We start from the raw sequence: 21,679 nt of genomic DNA, 5'->3' as shown, positions 1-21,679 counted from the left end.
AACGGACTTCCGGAACAGATTAAGTTCATAAACCAAGGTACCACTGTAGTTTGGTTTTCCACAAATTTCCGTTTGTCCCAATTCAGCGGGAAACGGTGGGGTTTCCCAGGAGAAAGCAGCAGGGCAAATGCAAAACTGCTCAAGCGCATGCTTTCTGGACACGAGACAAGTAGAAGTTTGCACAAGTCCCAAGTACAGTAATGGCTAGTATTAGAGGGAACAGATCTGCAGTTTGCAGGTAGGATTTGGACTATCTGCACAGAGCAGAGAACTGTTTTGATGGATTTTGGCAAAAAGTAGCTATAGATATCATCCCAACTACAAACGACATTCTGATCCAAGCCACCTATGGAAATCACCAGTGGAACCAAGCTGGGTCTGTGTCCCCCTGGCTTGCTTTGGAGCGCCTCTAACAAAATGTAATTTGGTTATGTATCTACTGAATAGAGTGTTGCAAAGAGAACAGAAGGAATAGACTACTTGCATGTACATTTTACTTCATATACTATAAAATAAACTTCATTCACCAATAATGAAAATACTTGGGGTCTTTCAAAGCCATTTTTTTGAAATCCCAGATTTTGGCTTTGATGCTGTATTAGCCCCATTTTGTGGGAGTAGCATAGAATGAATGGTGGGGCTGGGCTTTGCCACAGTGGAATAGTCACAAGCTTATTTGCTCCCTTAAGGAATATGAGGAATTGCAGTCTTTACAAATCCACAATAAAGAGCTTGGACTAAGAAGCTGAACAAAATTAAGACTACAACAGTTATTCCTAATTTCTAACTGGCCTCATAATTTTGAATGATTAAAACCAGGAATTTTGAAAAATCTTGTTTTAAGAATACAGTATTAAAAGATGATTAGCCATGGGTTAGTGACACTGGGACCCGCTGAAGCAAATGAGTAAAAATCCTACAATTACTGCAGTATAAACTGATAATCTAGAGAAGCCCAAAAGGCAAAAGGAAAACAACAGGAGCATATCAAATGGGACCTACTATTATAATAATGTAAAATGCCTTGGGACACAGGTGGTCTTTTCATCACTCCTTCCCGCTGAATGTCGTGGCCCAAGAATGGAGAGGAAAATACTGGAGGTATACCACTGACTGCACAGGTGGTAGCGTCAAGGTTTGGCTTCTTGGACCATGGTCTCCATTTCCTTGAGGAAGGACTTGTGGCAAGAGATGGGCTGCACCCCACAGTGGTTGGCAGGAATGTGTCTCACAAACCTGATCAGGGAGACCATACAGGCGCCCCCCAGTTACGCACAATCAACTCGTGCACAATTGCGCATGTATGGCACCAGGAAATAAGTAAGTAATTTGATTCAAACCCAGAAATGGTGGGAATGAGCTGGCAAATCCTCATGACTCTCAAAGAGACACTCCCTGGAGCCCAACATCAGTGAGGGAGGAGGAAGCCCCAAAGAGACAGGAGGCACAGCAGGGCTTTGTTTATGCTGCTCAGCCTCCCCACCTAACAGCTGGTGTGTGGGGGAGCGCAGCAGCAGCAGCAGCCTCTTTCTCTCCAGTCCTCCAGCCTCCTACCAGCTTCAATTCTAGTTGTGAATATGTTTGGATACAGTGTTTTTGATATGGATTGGAGATAGAGCAGCAGAGAGGGCATTTAAAGGGTGCTCCCCACTTGAGTGATTTTTGTTTATGTGCACAGGGGCCAGGAACATAATCCCTGCATAAGGAGGGGGGGAAACGCCTGCATTACAGATGACAGGGGTATACCTGGTACTGGGGATAATGGCATCATTGATGCACAGGAAACTTGGTGATGCTCCAGAAACCTGCTAAGGGGCAGGAAACTACAAGATGGAAGCAGCTGGAGGGAATGACTCATGGTTTCAGTTGACTCTATATTAATGAAGAGAGTATGGGAAACAAGACAAATCTGAGTTCTTAATGAAGGATGGCAAATATCACCTAATAGGCTTTACTGAAACCTGGTGGGATGAGATTCATGACTGGAATGTAGAAATTGAGGGATATAACCTGTTCCAAAGGAATAGACCAATCAGGAAGGGAGGAGTAGCATTATATGTAAAGGATGTGTGCACTTGTGAAGAAATTCATGAGCTGGGGCATGGAAGGCAGATTGAGAGTATATGGGTAAAAATCATGGGAGAGAGAAACTACAGTGATGTTACTGTGGATGTCTGTGACAGATCTCTAAGCTGGACTGAAGACTTGGGTGCCTTCTGGAACAGATTACCAAACATTCAAAATGAGAGATAGAGTTGTCAACTTCCCCAATATCTGTTGAAACTCAAACTCTGCCCAGAATGTAAGATCCCACAAATTCCTCCATTGCCTCACTGACAATTTCATTTCTCAGAAGATGGAAAAAGCAACAAGGGGATCACCTATCTTGGACCTTGTCCTCACCGACAGGGAGGAACTGATTGAAGAAATGGAAGTACTGGGAATCTTGGAAGGAAGAGATCATGTCCTCTTGGGTTTCAAGATACAGAGGCAGGGAAAGCTGAGTGTAGTCAGACATGTACTCTAGACTTTAAGAAGGTCCATTTCAAAAAGCTTAAGGAGATACTGGGTGAGATTCCCATGGTCAGAAATACTCAAGGAGAAGGGTGTCCAAGATGGATGGGAGTTTCTTAAAGGTGAAATACTGAAGGCCAAAAGGCAGAGAATTCCAACAAGAAAGAAAAGTGGGATGCATCTAAAGAAACCAGTGTGGCTCAGCTTACAGATGAGATGAGAAGGGGAAGAAAGGGGAAATTGTGAAGGAAGATCTTGCAGGGAGAAGGTCAGGTGGACTAAAGCTTAGAACAGGCATCCCCAAACAGTCCTCCAGATGTTTTGGGACTACAATTCCCATCATCCCTGACCACTGGTCCTGTTAGCTAGGGATGATGGGAGTTGTAGCCCCAAAGCATCTGGAGGGCCAAGTTTGGGGATGCCTGGCTTAGAATGAGCTCAGGCTTGCAAGTTAAAAATAATTTTGAAAGGTTTCTTTGGCTACGTTCAAAGCAAGAGGAACAAGCAAGCGGTAGGCCCTCTGCATGGAGAAGATGGATAAATGCTACTGGGTCACAGAGAGAAGGCGGGACTGCTCAATATCTACTTTGTCTCTGTCTTCACCCAAAAGGAAATCAGTGCCCAACCTGTTGATAAAGGAATAAACAATATGAAAGCTGGGTGCAGCTTTGAACTTCCTGACTCAAAGAGGCTGAGCATGAAATAGTAAAATAGGTAAAAGATAAAGGACCCCTGGACAGTTAAGTCCAGTCAAAGGTGACTATGAGGTGTGGCGCTCATCTCGCTACAGGCAGAAGGAGCTGGTGTCATGTGGCCAGCATGACTAAACCGCTTTTGGCGCAATGGGACACCGTGACTGAAGTCAAGAGTGCACGGAAATGCTGTTTATCTTCCCACCACAGCAGTACCTATTTATCTACTTGCACTGGTATGCTTTTGAAACCGCTAGGTTGGCAGAAGCTGAGACAGAGCAATGGGAGCTCACCTGTTGTGTGGATTCAAACCGCTGACCTTCCGATTAGCAAGCCCAAGAGGCTCAGCGGTTTAGACCACAGCACCACCTGTGTCCCTCTGCAACATGAAATGACCTCCCTGCTAAGAACAAATAATATCAACTGTTTATATAAAAAGCAAACAAATTACTATGAGAGAAGCAAAGGGTGACAAAGGAATGAGAGTGTATAAAAGCATATGCTGTGTAGAGTTCTTAATAAATTAAGAATGCTTAATTAATCCTTCATTGCATAGTAAAAGTGCATTATACAACAGAGATTTTAAGTCAGATATAAACATGTTTCAGATGTTACTAAAGGTAAAGGACCCTTGGCCGTTAAGTCCAGTCGCGAACAACTCTGGGGTTGCGACGCTCATCTCACTTTACTGGCCGAGGGAGCCGGCATTTGTCCGCAGTTTTTCCAGGTCACGTGGCCAGCATGACTAAGCCGCTTCTGGCGAAACCAGAGCAGTGCACAGAAACACCGTTTACCTTCACACCGGAGCGCTACCTATTTATCTACTTGCACTTTGACGTGCTTTTGAACTGTTAGGTTGGCAGGAGCAGGGACCGAACAACTGGAGCTCACCCTGTTGCAGGGATTTGAACCGCCAACCTTCTGATCAACAAGCCCAAGAGGCTCAGTGGTTTGCACCACAGTGTCACCCATGTCCCTCAGATGTCACTAATGAGTACCAAATGCAATATTTAGTTTATTATCATTAGTATAAGATTTCTCCCAAAGTGCATTAGCGTAGCTGGCAAACTTGGAAATTCTTTTTAAAAACACTTTAAAAACTGGACTCATCCGGATACCTTAATAACCCTCCTCTGCTCAGAAGACAAAACCATCAAGGACCACTATCTTATGCCAAACACAAAAATGAATTTTTAACAGACTGCATGGTTGATATATGGTTTTCCTACTTTATACCGTTTCTCTAAAGTGATTTTAAACAGCATTACAGCCTTCTTCTTTTTTTGACATAACATGCAAATGTTCAGAGACTTTTTAATTTCAGTATTTGATATTTGTTAGTATGTTAAATTTATGACCCGTTTGCACAACATGTTTTTCTCCATAAGAATAGTGGAGTGTGCCTGTGCATGTAGGAAAATAACTTGTTAGCCACCATATCACAGATAGGTCTTTAGCTAAGATTCCTGCATTGCAGGGGGTTGGACTAGATGACCCTGGGGGTCCCTTCCAACTCTACAACTTAGGATTCTAAGTCACCTTCTGTAATAAATAACACCTCATGATTGCAGAAATAGCTGCTGCTCCATTAGCTCGTATATTCATTTTCCACACCCAAGTCTACAGCCCCCCCCCAAGTACTAAAAATTGAGGCTGAGGGGAGAAATGCATTTTGTTAGGTAGCCCAACATTTCCCAGTCTTCTAAGGCAATCTACCGATGAAACATTAACTTGTTTATACTTGAACATTTCCATGTGTGTTGTAGAACTGAAAATAACAGAAGCCTCACGCTAAATCAGATTGAGACCTTGCGGCTCTCACGTGCTTCATTCTCTTCTCCACCCGTCCCATCCCAAATACTTACACAAAAGTAAATATATGCTAGCACCCCCCCCCCCAATTTCACATTCAGAATCTGTTGCAAAATAAATTCCTTTGGCTCTTCAGGGGATGAAGGTTTCCTAGGCCTACATCTTGGGACCCTGCCGTGTTGTGCTATGTGTCCAAGCAAGCAGTGGACATTAGGAGAGGCTCTAGAGAATATTAGCTGTGGTGGAGACCTGGCAGATAAAGGATCATAGGCCAACAGAAGCACTGTAGAAAGGTATGTTGGAGCTAAGTGAAAGCACGAAACCACAATAAATACAGATTGTGGCTAAGAATATGAGCTATGAACAGGCCAGTTTCAGATCACAAACTCGCTAGATTACTTTAAGCCACCCACTCTCAGCCCCCGTTTGAGGATTATAACAGTGTCCTGTCTTACCGAAGCCTTGCATGGGATTACTAAGGCTTAAAATGTTTTGCATTATTCATATATCCTGTCTCTCTCAATGTGGCTTACAAAACACAATACAGGAGCGGAAGAGAACATGGCACCTATATGGGGTGGGATCAGGATTGCTCAGAGAGAACTTCCTCTCCTTGTCCTTGTTCCTCCCTGGTGATACACCTGCCAGAAGCTCCCTCCCAACTCTTCTTAGGCAAGGGCTGAGCAGTTGGCTCTCGTTCCGCTTGATGAAGTAGCCTTCCAATGCTACTTAAAAGTGATTATTATTAGTATTTACATTTGGAGTGTCCTTTACTCTACATTGCCCCTCACTTATTCCACAGGTGGTTTTAGGGCACATCAAGGCAGCAATGGCATACCAGTGAGCTCTAATAGGAAAGCAATGAACTAACACTTAAGGGGGAAAATGCATATGTCCTAAGAGGTCCATGATTAAACATAAGCATGAACTCCAACCCACACCTTCCAAGATTTCAGAACTGTAGATTAAAATGTGCCAGATAATTTCACTACTATTTACCTCTAAGATTAATATTTCTAGAAAGATTGGTACAATTTTGTCCTCCTCACACACTTATTTGTTGGTGCTTCCAATATGGACTGGGACTATTATATTTGCCCACTTATGGATTACAGGAATAAACAGAGCCAGCGATCCAATAATTGAAACCAGAAGGAACGTCCATAAGAACACACGATCAAGCACCTGAGCTATAAATTTCCAGTCTTCAACAACCTAGAGAGAGAAGAAAGAAAATCAGTACCTTTTCTGAAATACACTCCAGAATATTTGTATACACACTACAACTAAAGAGTAATAATAATGGCACAAACCCTACTGTCTCTCTTATCGGGCTAGATGCAAAATTAAATTGCCCCAAACATAACTTATTGTGGATCCCTTTATATCATAATGAAATGGTTGTTCCTAAGGAATAGCCACATATGATTTAAAATGGGGCAGGGAGCCTATTTGTTGCACCACAAAGACATAACATTTTAAATAAGGATTTCTGCATTATCTCTGAAAGTGCCCATTTTCACCTTTGAAATTATTCTCATGCAAAAGTTGCCTTGTTACTTCTATTAGAGGTCATGCTGTCTGAAAATATGAGATATCTACAGTGCAGGATATATTTGACATGAGCAGGCAAGGATTTGACTTATGATTGGCTCCCCAACTGCCCATGCTGCTGTTCCAGACTGCCAGCCTCAAGAGTTGACTGCAACGTTAACTAATACACACACCTCACGTACTTCGTTCTCCTTGACAATGTGCCTTGTAATATATCGGATAGAATTTAGGGCGGCTTCCAAGGTAATCCGAGATGCCTCAGCACCATCCGCATTGTTGGCATCCCCCTCCTGAGTGAAATACCTGTCGACGTGGCTTCTCATACAAAGCAGTTTTGGAAGTTTGTGAAGGAATATCCTGCGGACCCAAGGCGCCATTGCATCGTGCGTAGACGAGGACCGGTGGTGAACGTTAATAGCAAAGACGGTTATTACAATGGATAATGTAACAAATATCATCGTGAATACCAAGTACTCGCCAATAAGAGGTATAACTTTGGAAGATGACGGTATGATTTCTTCAATGACAAGCAGAAAGACAGTTAAGGAAACCAGAACTGATGTGCACAAAGAAATTTTCTCACCTTCATAAGACGGAAGGTAAAAGACAAGGACAGTTAAGAAGGACAACCCGATGCAGGGAATAATAAGGAACAGTGTATAAAAGAGAGGCAAGCGTCTAATTATAAATGAGTAGGTAATAAATGGATACCAGCAACACCCATCAGTTCTGTTCCCTCTGATTCCTGTTGCCATCACTATTTCCCATTCTCCATTATCAAAGAAATCTCTCTTGTCTACTTCATCATCCACCAGAATTATGTCAACTTGTGAGCCATCATACGTCCAGGATCCAAACTTCATGGAGCAGTTCTGGCGGTCAAATGGAAAGTAAGTGACATCTATGGTGCAGGAGCTTTTGTAATTTGCTGGAGGAGTCCAAGCAATTGTGCCATCGTGTTTCACTACTGTTTTTGTAGATGTTCCTTCAAAACGACCATCTGCACTGAAAAAATATTCAACGAAAAGTTATTTAAAAATGTAACACACTGAAGTTATTTTCCTCAAACATTTTACTTGGTTATTTTCAGATGTTTATGTGACGCGCTTAACAGTGGCACCCAGTACAGAATGAGGTCAAAATAAATGTTTTTTTGTATTTTGTTTGAAAACAACAAACAATGCACACTAGCAATCCAGCAAGACTATGGTTACCTTGAAGCCGTTGCTCTTGTGCTGGGAAGATAACTGCCGGGAAAGGCAGGAAAAATACCCTTTGATGTGGGCAAATGAGGAATGGAGACAGGGCGTCACCCAAAACTCTAGCTCAAGAACCCATACACATTCAGAGACTGCAAAGAAGGAATGGTTCTTATACTTGGTTTGAAATCAACAAGCAAGGCATTTGTTGTATTAAAAGTGGTCTGCTAAATGGGCTTTCTGAAAGCTAAAGATTTGTTTGAAGAACGATTTCACCCATTCTTTGTTTGTTTGTAATATATTTAATTGATTTATACCAAGTTATGCTGAAAGTTAGGGATGTCAAGATCCATAATAAAGGTCTTTTATTCTTTCCTGCAAATTCACGTAAGAGGTAGTTCTAGGACTCTAAGCGACCTGATAAGTCCTGAGACTACTTTGGAGGCCCCCATATGCTATGGCTGCTAAGGTCTCACGCAGAGCTCTGCAGTTTATATGTGGCAGCATTTCCAGCACACAGAGGAAAGCTGAGCTCCAAAACTTTCTGAAGATGCTTATTTCAAGGAGTGACTCCTTCCTCAGCTTAAACCTGTAGTAAGTGCCTGAGGGCCCCGCTCCTGCCACTCACTACCTGGCCCAGGGCGGGGCCTGACAGGCCTCATAAGGACGGTTGCTGCTGCTACTGCTGCTGCTGTTCAGGAGGACTCAGAGGGGCACAGAGTTCTTTTTAAAATGTTTTAAAATTTTCTTTTTCCTTTTTGAATTTTTTGTATGTGGGGGTGGGGGGATGGATGTTTGGTTGGGCTTGGGAATTTGTTTGATTTTGATGTATTTGTAATTTTTACAGTTTTTTGTTTGTATTGTTTTATTGTGGTTTTTTTAAACCTTTTTTTAAACCTTTTTTAAAGGTTTTATTTTGTTCTTAAGGGGAGGGGTCAGGGCTGCCAGGGAGTAGGTCCCACAGGGGGGGGATGCACTGGGACAACTGATCTCAGTGATCACGGGCAGGAGGAGGAGTTACGCTAAGACCAGACCATGTCATTACAGAGGAGGCAGGTTTAGTCGTTGTCTGAGGACTATTCCTGCCTCCGGGTCTGGTCCTGACCGGATGGATACTAGAATCAGCAAGGGAAACCCACATGACCTGAAGGTGCTGCTGTGCAATGCCAGGTCAATGATGAATAAAACCACTGCCATCCACGACCTGATTGTGGATGGAGGATTTGACCTGGCATGTGTGACAGAGACCTGGTTGGATGAAGCAGATGGGCCTGTCCTTGCCGCTGCTTGTCCACCAGGTTTCTCTTACGCACAGCAACCCAGGCCTTGTGGGTGGGGTGGGGGGGTTGAAGTGATTTTTAGGAAGCCATTAGTTTGCACCAGGCATCCTTTGGGAAAACCCAGTTCTCTGAGTGCATGTTCTGGAAGTTGGGCAATAGGGGCAGTACAGGATTCCTTTTGGTGTACCGACCTCCCCGCTGCGCCAAGGATTCCCTGCCCGAGCTGCTTCAGGTCGTGGCGGATGTTCTTCTGGAGACACCTAGCTTGGTTGTCCTAGGGGATTTTAACATCCATGCCGACACGACCTTACAAGGGGCCGCTCGGGACTTCGTGGAAAGCATGGCCTCCGTGTGGCTGTCCCTGAATAAGTCTGGCCCAACCCATAGCCGCAGACATGCCTTGGACCTGGGGTTTACCTCTATGAATGTTGGCCATATAACACCAGTCTTGAAAGACCTACACTGGCTCCCAGTACGTATCCGAGCACAATTCAAAGTGTTGGTGCTGACCTTTAAAGCCTGTCCAGTATACCTGAAGGAGCGTCTCCACCTCCATCATTCTGCCTGGACGCTGAGGTCCAGTGCCAAGGGCCTTCTGGCGGTTCTCTCGCTGCGAGAAGCCAAGTTACAGGGAACCAGGCAGAGGGCCTTCTTGGTAGTGGCACCCGCCCTGTGGAACGCCCTCCCACCAGTTGTCAAAGAAAAAAATAACTATCAAACTTTTAGAAGACATCTAAAGGCAGCCCTGTTTAGGGAAGCTTTTAATGTTTAATAGGTTATTGTATTTTAGTGTTTTGTTGGAAGCCGCCCAGAGTGGCTAGGGGGACCCAGCCAGATGGGCGGGGTATAAATAATAAATTTATTATTATTATTATTATTATTATTATTATTATTATTATTATTATTATTATTATTATTATTATTGCTACTACTACTACTACTGTTCTGCTTGCATTTCACTATCTCTTATAACACTCCGCTTTTGCTCTTACAAAATTGTAGGGATATCGCGGAGTGGGGCAGTGGGGTCCGGAGGGAGCACACTTCCCCGCCCCGCGATATCCCTACACAAAATGAATGGCTAAAGGGTCCCTTTTACTTTTTACTTCTTTTATCTAACAAAGACCATGAGGCTGCCATTTAGTGAGATGCAAGTCACTCAGGTAGTGTTCTGTGGAATGTCTCTTTCACCACACAGCACACATAACTGAAGAATATACATCTCTCCAGCAAACATATTTCATGGTTTGAAACTATTACTCTCATTTGAAAATTCTGCATGAATGCCATGCTATCGTGCCAAATATATCATTTCAGAAAAAAAAGATGCTCTCAACTCTAGCAATTTCAAAATACGACTTATTCAAATTATTTCTCTCTTTAATTTTTGGAACGGTAAGAATTGTGTTAAAAAACATTAAATACTTACTTGTCATACAAAACAATATCTGGGATCCATATAGAATCTGAAGGGACACGGATAGATGTTATTCCAGCATAATCTTTAGGGTCCCACTTCAGTTTTACATCAATCCATTCCTACAAAGAGAGTAAAGATAGTATTAATTGATAAACTAATTTATTTATTTTACAGTGCAATTATATACAGGTCTATTCAGAAATAAGCACCACTGAATTCAATGGGATTTATTCCCAGAATAGTGTGCATAGGATTTCATCACCGCTGTAGCAACTTGGTTATTTGAGTTTACACTGAATAATACACCTCAGTCACAACCGAACAGTATAGATCAACATCCCTCCCAACATCATGGTTACAGTCCAAACTTTTTCCTAATATACTACTCACCTGCTTCATCCAAACATTTGTTGTCATCAGTTGATTTTTCTCATCCTATTGAGAGAAAAAAGCATTTTATATGAATGCCAGCACACTTCTCTCACTTCCAGGCAGCGGTCAATTAACATATGGCATATATTCTACAGCTCTCACCAGGGCAGGCTCCAGGCTGACACCTGAATTTCCCAAAATGCCCCAGACTAACACTATGTTGTGGTTGCTCTGGGGCATTGGAGAAACTTTAATCTATTTATTATTGGCTGGAAAGTTTTTCTTTCCTTTTCAATTTTTTTTTTTACATTTTTCAACACAAGAGTATGGAAAGTCATCAGAGAAATACTTACATAATAATGGTAAGTACAATTCTACACAGGTTTATTAAACTAACATATTATTTAGGACAGGATTTTTTTTTTAGGTGCAGGTAAGAAGTCCTGCAGGTCATTGTTTGAAACATAAGATAAAAGTCCCAATTGTTCTACTGGTTCTTACCCTTGCATCACATGAATCTCGTGGGCTATCTTTTCAGCAGTAGTGAGGTTCAGTAAGTTTTTATACCACAACTCGAGAGACATATCATTTAAGTTATTCCATTTTTGTGCAAAAGAAAGTCTGGCAGCTACAAGAAATCAAGTTCCTTTGAAGATAACTGTTTGAGAGAATCATCTCATACAGTGCTATTTTTCTTTTTAAAAAAGAGGTGCCACTTATGTCCCTCAGATACATGACAGAATAAGCAAGCTCCTCTTAAACCAGGGCTGGATTGTGCCCATGCCTCTCACTTGCTGCACAGGCTCCTGCACAGCTCAAAGAAGCCATACTATTGCTTGACGTGTCTTCCAAACCCAGGCTTACCAAGCAGTAAGTCAGAAATAACCTGAGATAATAATGCTGGTTTATTTATAGGTTACAGCTCGTTGTTTATTTGAAACAAATAAACCATTGACTGGATTTAAACAACACAACAAGGCATAGTATGGCTTGTACGAGCTACAAGATAAGCAAAAGGCATATTCATGATTAAACTATGTTTTAAAGCAAACTCTGGCTTTTTATAACATGCAAACCAGGCCTGTGTGAACAGATAGCATATGAATGCATGGTTCCTTCCTCCTATCCTCTCAACAGCAAGTGACCAATAACACACGTACAACTTTTGCAACCCCAACACCCTGTGTGGAGTTATGGCATCCTCTTTATGAGGAGAAGAGGCTCTGTGAAAAAGCCAGGGGTGCTGTTCAGACTATGTGCTTCTGACAAGCAACTACCGTATTTTTCGCCCTATAGGACGCACCAGCCCATAGGACACACCTAGTTTTCAGGGGGGGAAATCAAGTAAAAAAATATGATTTCCCCCCGCAGCTCTGGGAGCAGTGGACAGGCTGCACGCAGCCTGTGCGCTACTCCAAGAACTTCTCCCTGCTTTTGTGGGAGGTGGTGGAATTCCCCCACCTCCCACAAAAGCCAGCAGGAGGGAGAAGGGACTGACTCGGCCAGTCAGTCCCTTCTCCCTCCTTGGGGAAAAGCCCCCAAGAGCGGGCTCTTTAAAGGGTGCGCGGCTCCTGCGGGCTTTTCTAGGAGGTGGGGGAATTCCCCCCCTCGTAGAAAAGCCAGCAGAAGCCGCGGAGCCCCTTTAAAGAGTGTGCGGCTTTTGCCTGCTTTTGCGGGAGGTGGGGGAATTCCCCCCATCTGCCGCAAAAGCCCACAGGGGGGTTGGAGAGTAGCGGGAAGGCGTCGTGCACCTCCCCGCTGCCCCCCATCCTCTGGGGCTGGCAATGGGGGAAGCGCTGCTTTCCCCACCACAAGCCTCAAAGAGCAGACTCTCCTGGCTTCAGCGGAAGCAACGCGAAGCCTCCAGAGGGCAGGCTTCAGAGGCTTCGCGTTGCTATAGCTGAAGCTAAGGAGCCTGCATTCACCCCATAAGACGCACACACATTTCCCCTTCATTTTTGGAGGGGAAAAAGTGAGACCTATAGGGCAAAAAATACGGTACTTTACGCTACCATCCCTATTTAAAGAGCAAACAGCAGAAGTTTCCAACGTACCACATCCACTAACTGGGAGATTGCAAGGCCAAACTTCACTTTGATTGTGTCGTTCAGACGCTCTACTGGGCGAACCCATCTTTCATAATCTTCAAATAAGTATTTAAACAGACGGTCTTCACTTTTAGCAATAAAGGAAGGTTCAGACATACCTGTAGAGATGGAAAAGAGGTAACACAAACATTACAATTCTCCTACTTTGTATACAGATGGCAACCATTTTGCACATGCTCGATTGGCACGTGACCACGGACTCGCACACCGTTTTTGGCCCTGGAAAGGGGTGGAACGGGGTAGACTTACACCCGCTCCACTGACACACACGATGACATGGAACACAACCCATGTAAACGGGGAATTGCCTGTATAGGAGGAAAGAAGAAGCAACAATTTATGCTTTTTCAAATTTGACTTATGTCTTAATACAAGTAAGGTAAAAATGGGCATGATAGTCATGTCGGTTTGCATTTCTTGGTGCAGAAAGTATTGACCTAATGTGTAGAGATTTTTCCTATTCAAATTCATTCAATAGGTTTCTGGAAGCTTCTCTGTGTGAAAGCAGCTCCATGATGTTTGGGTTATACCTTCAGAGACGCTAAGTACAGCTGACTTAAACTGGTTCTCTTATCTCTTTCTGTTAAGGTCATGCTGATATAGGCCCGAAGGAGCATGGGTTTTTCTTACTTTCTATCTCTCTTCCTTCTGCTGTGGTGCTCTGTACATAGCATGCTTAGCATTATGGTTTAGTCTTGTTATAAGTTTTTGTAAGTGCTGCAACTGGATTGTTTATGGAATGTGCCAATCCTGAATGTATTGGATTTGTGACCATTATGCTCATCTGCCTTCAGTAGCAGTAAAGCTCTGCTGGGTGAAATACAATTGCCACTGGTCTATTTTTTGGGAACTCTGCATCGTGTTTAAGTTTTTCCTTCTCCAGAGAAGGCGCAACAATTCAGTGGATGAGAAGGGCAAGTACAGGCAATCTCCCATTTACGTGGGAGTTCCGTAAGAAGGGTATTTACAGATTGGGAAGTGTATTGCATTTGTGGCCACAGATTATGACCCCACATACCCTGTTAACCATCCTGTGGACTGTTTCATTCTCCTCCATGTAAATCACACTGCAAGGAAAAGGAACACTTCGCTAACTATAGTTTGGAGGTGTGGGTTGACACCTCCCGGTTTGCATGAACATTCACTCTCTCTTTCGGTTTTGGATGTAGCTATGGTCAGCCTTATGGAGGCAGTAGCGTTTTTGCTAACCACAGTTAGCACCAAAGAAAAATTGGCAACCATAGTTAGAAGTGGACTTGATACAGCTGACTTTGATTAATGCTAACATTGGTTCAAGTGTAATGCTGACTGGTTACCCCTGTAACTAACAGCTGTTCTGTCATGAAAATATTTTATTCTCACTTCAACCATTTGAATTTCACACATTATCAATTTTTGTCTATGATACTCCATAGTCTGTACTACACACCATTTATTGAAATTCACCTTGAAAAACTGAGAGAAAACAGAAATCTACGCTATTGTTTGTATAGTCGTACCTTGGATCCCAAACACCTTGGTAATCGGACGTATTATCTCCCGAAAGCTGCAAACCCAGAAGTAACGTCTGACATGGCTTCCGATTGGCTGCAGGAGCTTTGGTTTCTGAACGTTTTTGAAGTCAAATGGATTTCCGGAACGGATTCCGTTCAACTTTCAAGGTAACACTGTTTATAAATCTGATAGTTTCCAGGAAATATTAGCTTCCTCACCACTGCCACCATCCCGCCTGAAAAATCACGCTATGCAACCTGGAGCAATTTGAGAAAGCCAACAGCAGTAGTAGATGCAGAAAATGTGAGTGCTGACACCACAATATTCTGCTAAATTTGGCTCATATCCTAAATTTACCACAACGGCAGTGTTCAAAAAGCTATAAAACTTTGATGCTGAAAACAGAATTTATAGGTAAACATCAGCAGATGCTACATCAGATGCCAAGGAGATAAAGAATTACACAACTTTTAGAAGACATCTGAATGCAGCCCTAGATTGGGAATTTTTTTATGCTGATGTTTTATTGTGTTTCTATATGCATTAAAGGCCTTCCAGAGTAGCTGGGGTGGCCCAACCAGATGGGCAGGGTATAAATGATAAAACAACAACATCTTGCAAGCTTAGCAATGAACCAGTGGGAAATATAAGTTGTACCTGGTTGTTACAAGGAATACAACTGGGTTGTATATTTATGCCTTTTTTAGAAATTAAAAAATCTTATTAATTTTCTCTCTCTCTCTCTCTCTCTCTCACACACACACACACACACACAAAATCTTAACATGTTTTAACATAAAATGTAAATTGTTTCTCTGGTGACTTCCCCTCCTCCCTTTCCATGGTTTCCATATTTACCCTGACACGCTGCATCTTTCATCTATAGTCCTCCTATATTATTCAATACGCTTTCCTTCCCCTCTGTGCAGTGGCAATCTCAGATTAAGAGCTTAACAGAGCAGAGAAATGTTCCCTTCTGAATTATTTGGAAAGCAGTTGGCATTTTGTAGACATTAATGTAAGGACAATTATTCAAGTTGTGGCCTTGCAAGCTGTCTGGCAAGAGCAATAGTGCTGCGGTCGGCTGTCATACAGGCAAGCTTCAGAAAGGTCCCCTTGTGAATTTCACCAGCCATATGTTAAGAGGTGCTGAAATCATGCCTCAATTTTAGTAAACACACTGATCCAGTGCATGCTGACTCAGATGTATTCATAGGGAATTCAGTGCATGGGATTAAACCCCAAAATGACATACATACCATACATATGTACATTTTTATAGCAAGCTCTTGAGTTTTAATCAGTGCGCCCAGAAGGCAATTGTTATGGGGCAAAGAAGTCAAAGGAGACAATATGAAAAAAGAAAGAAGGATGCAAAGAAAGATGGCTGTAAGGTATTCCTATTATAGCCACACATAGTTTGTTTATTTTGTGAAGTTTATGAATGCAAATTGACATTTTATGTAAATATATATGCAAATTAGGCACAGCCTTCAGGCTCCTAGAGAATTGCAAAATCAAGTCTCCAACGCAGCAAGGCCTGTGTGCAGGTACATAATCTGTTAAAGCTGCACTGTACTGTAAACAACTATTTTCCAGGCCAGCCACACAGAATTGTATTGCCACACAGCTCCACTGGCTTTCACAATGATCATTGCCAACATATCCATATTAGCATTCTCATTTGGGGAGTTACATAAGCACTCCTCTTGCTCTAATTTCTCTGTAGCCTACTGGAAAATTTGCATTATTAGAAGTAGAGCATAAGACAATCAAAGGAAAACCACAGGAGAAAAGCATTCATATTTGAAACTAGCAGCTGCATCTCCTTTCTCAAAAACGTTTAATACTCTTGCTTGAGGATAAACATCTGTAGAGAACCATAATCACTTATGGTTTAATCAAACAGTTTGTAAACCGCATTTCAGAGCCAGTTATATATGAAGCAGTTCTGCAGTATTGCAACAAGGATTATGTGCACATTACTTTTTAATCTTAACTGGCACACACACCAATCCGATGCCAGTTTGAAGCAATTCCTTACAAATGGAATTTCCAGCAGAGTTCTCTGTGATGTTCTAGTACAGTGGTACCTTGGTTCTCAAACGCCTTGGTACTCAAACAACTTGGAACCCAAACACTGCAAACCCAGAAGTTAGTGTTTTGTGGACTTTTTTGGGAAGCCGAATGTGCTCCGTTTTGAGTCTTATGCTTCCGATTTGAGTGAAGTGCCACACTTCTGTTTTGAGTGCCACACTGAGGTCTGCTTTTGCTATTTTGTTTTGTTGCAGCTTTTTTGTTTTGTTTTTGTGACTGTGTAGAACCCAGTTCAGCTACTGATTGTTTGTGTGACTACAGTACATTGTTTATTGCTTTCATTTTATGGATCAATGGTCTCGTAAAAGACCATGTTAAATTCATGCTAAATTGCTGTTTTAGGGGTTGTTTTTAAAAGTCAGGAACAGATTAATCCATTTTGCATTACTTTCTATGGGAAAGCACGCCTTGGTTTTGGAACAGACTTCCGGAATGGATTAAGTTTGAGAACCAATGTACAACTGTATGTTCTACTGAGTTCATCTGGGCTTATGCTGAGATTGCAACCTCATTTTAACAGCCTTCCTGTCCCCAAATGTGATAAATCACTTTTAGAGTGGAAAACACCATGCAAACTAGTTCATTATCCAATGCACTGTGGGACTGAGTTTGACAATACCTATGGCTGAGGTTGTACTCATGGTTAACAGGGATTGGGGCCATAGGACCTCAGCACCTCTCAGCTCAGCGAGAAGCAGAAAACTCCCACCTGTTGCCTCATAGCTACAGAATTAGGTTGAAATCCTATACACATGTATTCACGAGAAAGTCCCATCTGCTGGTCTTAACACCCAAGAGGGTCAAGTCTGTATGGAAAGGTGTGTTTTTTCAAATATTAAGTCATTTAGGGCGGCTTCATTTTGGACCAATGGAAGTTTCTAGGTTCTCTTCAAGAGCAGCCCATATACAGCACACTAGTAAATTTCAGATTGGATTACTGCAGAGTATGAAATATAGTGGCCAGGTCATCTCTATCAAAGGGGGGGGGGGCATTACTGGCAAACCAGACAAAGCTTGAAATGGGCCCGCCCAGCCTCTGACAATGATGAATCCAGAAGCAACCCCAATCCACGGACCTGCTCCTTCCAGGGGAGCAAAACCATCCAGAACAGCCAGTCTGCCCACTTCCTAGACTCAAGAGCCTGGAAGGCAGAGGACCCCGTCTTTTCAGGATTCAGCTTCTGTTACTGGTGCACATCCAGCCCATCTGCATCTCCAAGCACCAGTCTAGCTCAACTGTCTCTCCCGATTCATATGGAACAGGAGGACAAAGGCAAACAACCAGATTTATACTATTGTTGTAACTGATGTCATGAAACAGAAGTTTGACTAGAAGCATCACTGCATTTCTTCCATTGCAATATTCAGTATCCCATCTTTGCATTTTTTTAAATTAAAATGTTAAAATGAACAACTTGATGTTCTCAATTTTCTTCTTCTTCACATCACACCAAGCATTAAAACTGAACAAAAGTTTTGAGACAGAATTTTCATACCACCCCATACAGAAAGGAAGCTTAAACACTGCATTTCCGCAATTTAGCTATTATGACTCAAAATGCATACTTCATTTTTCTTTTTATTTATTAAATGTCTTTCCCATCTACTTGGCAAGAATACCTGCCAGTTCAAATGCATTCAATAAAACAAATTTTTTACCAAGCTGGAGTCTACAGGATTCTATAGCCAGTCTTTCCACTGTAATCCTAATGCTTTCAGTTTTTGCGTACATTTTTGTTTTGCTTTATTGTGCATTTCTAAACTAACTTCTGTTCTACTTATTTCTGGAAGGTTAGTTGTTTAGAGATCCATTCTGTGCACCTCCTGAAGAAGATTCCCGTGCTCCATATAAATATATAAGAAGCAGCATCAGAAGAGTAGCCACAAAATGTGTATAAGGAAGCAAGAAAGTGTGTCTAATCTGCCATTATGATTGTGTCAGATGGGCAAAAAGCAATATTCTTATAAGAACAAATTTGCTTGATTGTGTTTAACAAGGTAAAGGAAGGGACATAAATATGTACGAGAGCAGAGAATGTTCAATATATGAACATACACTAATAAAATAGGTAAGAGGGATTATGTATGAATAAAAACCAGAATGAAGTGTAGTCACAGCATCATCAGTGTTTTCTGCAGAACAGAATTGCAAATCTGCTTCCACATTGTCTCCCTAGGATTACAATGCCAATGTTCAAAGCCCTCAGTTGTCCTTCAAATATGCCTTAAATCATCAGAAATCTCTCCAAAGCAAGGAAACATTCAGCATATAACATGTCACAAGCCTGTATCCACTTAAATGCCTGCAGGATTCTCATCCCCAAACAAAACAACCACCTTCAACTATTAGTTTTAAATTCCAGTGTCCATCATCATCCCTTTGTAAAGACAAAAAACAGACTTCTGCATCTTTTCTGGACAGCCCACTGTAAAAGTTAGCCTAGAAAAGTCAGATTGACAAGTCTTTGCAGGGCAATTGCCCTGCCCAAAATGGGGGTGGGGGCAGTTATGGATAGGGAAAAGTCAAATGTGGTTGTTGTTTAGTCGTGTCTGACTCTTTGTGACCCCCTGGACCAGAGCACGCCAGGCCCTCCTGTCTTCCACTGCCTCCCGCAGTTTAGTCAGACTCATGTTTGTAGCTTCAAGAACACTGTCCCACCATCTCGCCGTCTGTCGTCCCCTTCTCCTTGTGCCCTCCATCTTTCCCAACATCAGGGTCTTTTCCAGGGAGTCTTCTCTTCTCATGAGGTGGCCAAAGTCTTGGAGCCTCAGCTTCAGGATCTGTCCTTCCAGTGAGCACTCAGGGCTGATTTCCTTCAGAATGGAGAGGTTTGATCTTCTTGCAGTCCATGGGACTCTCAAGAGTCTCCTCCAGCACCAGAATTCAAAGGCATCAATTCTTCAGCGATCAGCCTTCTTTATGGTCCAACTCTCACTTCCATACATCACTACTGGGAAAACCATGGCTTTAACTATACGGACCTTTGTCAAATACTCCCCTGCTAAAATCCTACTTTATCATAAGTCTGAGCAAAATGACCCATGAGGATTGCTTGAATTATATGAAACTGTACAAAATGCTCTTCCTTCCCTCTCACAAGTTAGCAACCAATTTACGCCAGTTATGTGCATATTGACCCAGAAGCCTTTTAAAAATATAATTGGACCAACAAAGATCTCTGCATTTTTGTCGTAATTCCAAGGGATATGAATGCTGCCAACCCATTGCATACTCTAGCCACTTACTTGGGAGCAAGGAGCATTTGAACTCTACGCGGTTTTCTTCTGAGGAGACATATAGAGAAATGCCCTTACCTGGGATTCAATCCTTTGGAAAGCCAGGATGGCTTTCTTCCCTGTGGACAAATATAGGATGAGGCTATTCAGCCCCGATTCGGGTGCCCACTTGTTCCAGTACCATCCCACAAAACAGAAACACGCATTTACACAAAAGTTACTTTATCCGTTTTTAGTATTCCCACGGGCTCTGAAATCACCCCCCCCCCGCGAGGGCGCGACTGGGCACCACTATTTCCCGGGGGGGGGGGGGGAGCGGTCTGCAGCCAAAAGAGCCCCGTGTCCGGTGGCGCCTGGGAGACGGAAGGGATTCCCCGGTCCCGCCCGCCCGCCCGCCCGGTGGGTGGATGGATCGCTCTGCGAGGAATACGGCCAAGCCGAGGTCCTGCGGACGGAGCGAAGCCCGCGCCGGCCCCCTCCTCCCGCGTCCCCGCCAGCCCCGCTGGGGCCCCGCTTACCCGCGGCGCCCGGCCCGGCCAGCAGCTGCAGCAGCAGGAGGAGGAGGAGGCTTCGGCGCCCGGAGCCCGCCATGCCTCGGCCAGGACGGAGCGGCGGCGGCCGAGGAGAAAGAGGAGGAGGAGGAGGAGGAGGAGGAGGAGGCGCCGCCCCGAGGGGCCGAGGAGGAGCGCTGCGCAAAGACCTCCTGCCGGAATCCCCAGGACGCCCCACAAACAAGCACACGCAGCCCCCCCCAAATAATTACTCGCGCGTTTCTTTCTCTCCTTCTTAGGTATTGTTATTGGGTTTGAAACCCCGAAAGTTGTTGAGCTTTTTAAGTAACACCCCTCCCCCCCAAAAAACCCGATTCTTAAATTGACTTGTCCAAAGCGCTCCCCAGAAATCCTGGTAATGACCTGGAAAATCCGGGCACATGGCAGCCCTGAATATACATGAACGAAGAGAAGGTAAGGGAGCCCCAAGGGCATCTAGTCCCACCCGCTATAATGGAGGGAATACCAATAAAACAGTGAACAGAGGGGTGGTGATACAATGACTACTGCAATCTACACAAGATAATATATCACCAAGGCATCTGTCTGTAAACAAAATAAACATCCATAAAAATGGCAAAAGTTTCTTTCCCAAATCAGTTTTATCTTAACAGCAAACACAGTAAATAAAGAGTTCACTTGCAATATGTTGGTGGTTCAGTGCTCTTTTCTTCTCTTTCCCAAATTAGATTTTATCTTAAACAATTGCAAGCGCAGTAATAAATAGTCCACTTTTGATATAGCAGTGGTTCGGTGCTCAGACATTGTTCCAGTAATCCAACGTTTCGGTGCTAAAGAGCTGAGTCATCAAGCTGCCAAAATCTATTGTAACAGAATTGCAATTAATTAACAAGTAGAATAAGGAGAATTAAAATTAAAAATACGTTGAGAATATGTAATTAAGGTATACCTTTGTAGTAAATGATACACAAGAGAAGACAGTGTGTAAACAGCTTAAAGCAGGGGTATATCTACAAGAAAAAAGTGAGACAACAACTCGTCTGTTTGCACATACAGTGGTACCTCGGGTTACAGGCGCTTCAGGTTACAGACTCCGCTAACCCAGAAATAGTGCTTCAGGTTAAGAACTTTGCTTCAGGATAAGAACAGAAATCGTGCTCCGGCGTCGCGGGAGGCCCCATTAGCTAAAGTGGTGCTTCAGGTTAAGAACAGTTTCAGGTTAAGAACAGACCTCCGGAACAAATTAAGTACTTAACCTGAGGTACCACTGTACAGTCATACCTTGGGTTAAATATGCTTCAGGTTGAGTGTTTTCAGGTTACGCTCCGCAGTGACCCAGAAGTAACGAAATCCGTAACTGCCGGGTTTCGCTGCTCGCGCATGTGCAG

The 21,679-nt window shown here is 43.1% G+C and overlaps 1 protein-coding gene across 6 annotated transcripts; it reads right to left on the bottom strand.

The window, feature by feature from the left end:
• Positions 1–5,752: 5,752 nt before the first annotated feature.
• Positions 5,753–20,399, bottom strand: CHRNA5 (cholinergic receptor nicotinic alpha 5 subunit). Of its 6 annotated transcripts, none has more exons than XM_081926478.1 (6): positions 20,298–20,399; positions 12,898–13,049; positions 10,862–10,906; positions 10,481–10,590; positions 6,746–7,577; positions 5,753–6,233 (listed from the first exon to the last, which is right to left on the bottom strand). In XM_081926478.1, the coding sequence occupies exons 1-6, from the start codon at positions 20,368–20,370 to the stop codon at positions 6,072–6,074; spliced, it is 1,374 nt and encodes a 457-aa protein (XP_081782604.1). In that variant the 5' UTR covers positions 20,371–20,399; the 3' UTR covers positions 5,753–6,071. The 6 variants fall into 6 exon arrangements, with proteins under 6 accessions (XP_081782604.1, XP_081782605.1, XP_081782608.1 ...); XM_081926479.1 differs by having other exon boundaries at positions 6,755–7,577; XM_081926482.1 differs by lacking the exon at positions 20,298–20,399 and adding an exon at positions 19,858–20,039.
• Between the last annotated feature and the right edge of the window lie 1,280 nt (positions 20,400–21,679).

This window comes from Podarcis melisellensis (assembly GCF_964234715.1).
Source record: "Podarcis melisellensis genome assembly, chromosome: 9".
Classification (NCBI taxonomy): Eukaryota; Metazoa; Chordata; class Lepidosauria; order Squamata; family Lacertidae; genus Podarcis; species Podarcis melisellensis.
Note: the sequence above shows the minus strand (reverse complement) of the source record. Positions and strands in the feature narration are given on the sequence as shown.

What these genes read in the sequence shown, in the direction of transcription:
- CHRNA5 (XM_081926478.1), bottom strand. Translation starts at nt 20,370, where the DNA reads ATGGCGGGCTCCGGGCGCCGAAGCCTCCTCCTCCTCCTGCTGCTGCAG. An exon ending in GGCCGGGCCGGGCGCCGCGG is followed by an intron (nt 13,050 to 20,297) that starts GTAAGCGGGGCC and finishes CCATCTCTACAG; the next exon opens with GTATGTCTGAACCTTCCTTT. An exon ending in GATATTGTTTTGTATGACAA is followed by an intron (nt 7,578 to 10,480) that starts GTAAGTATTTAA and finishes ATATTTTTTCAG; the next exon opens with TGCAGATGGTCGTTTTGAAG.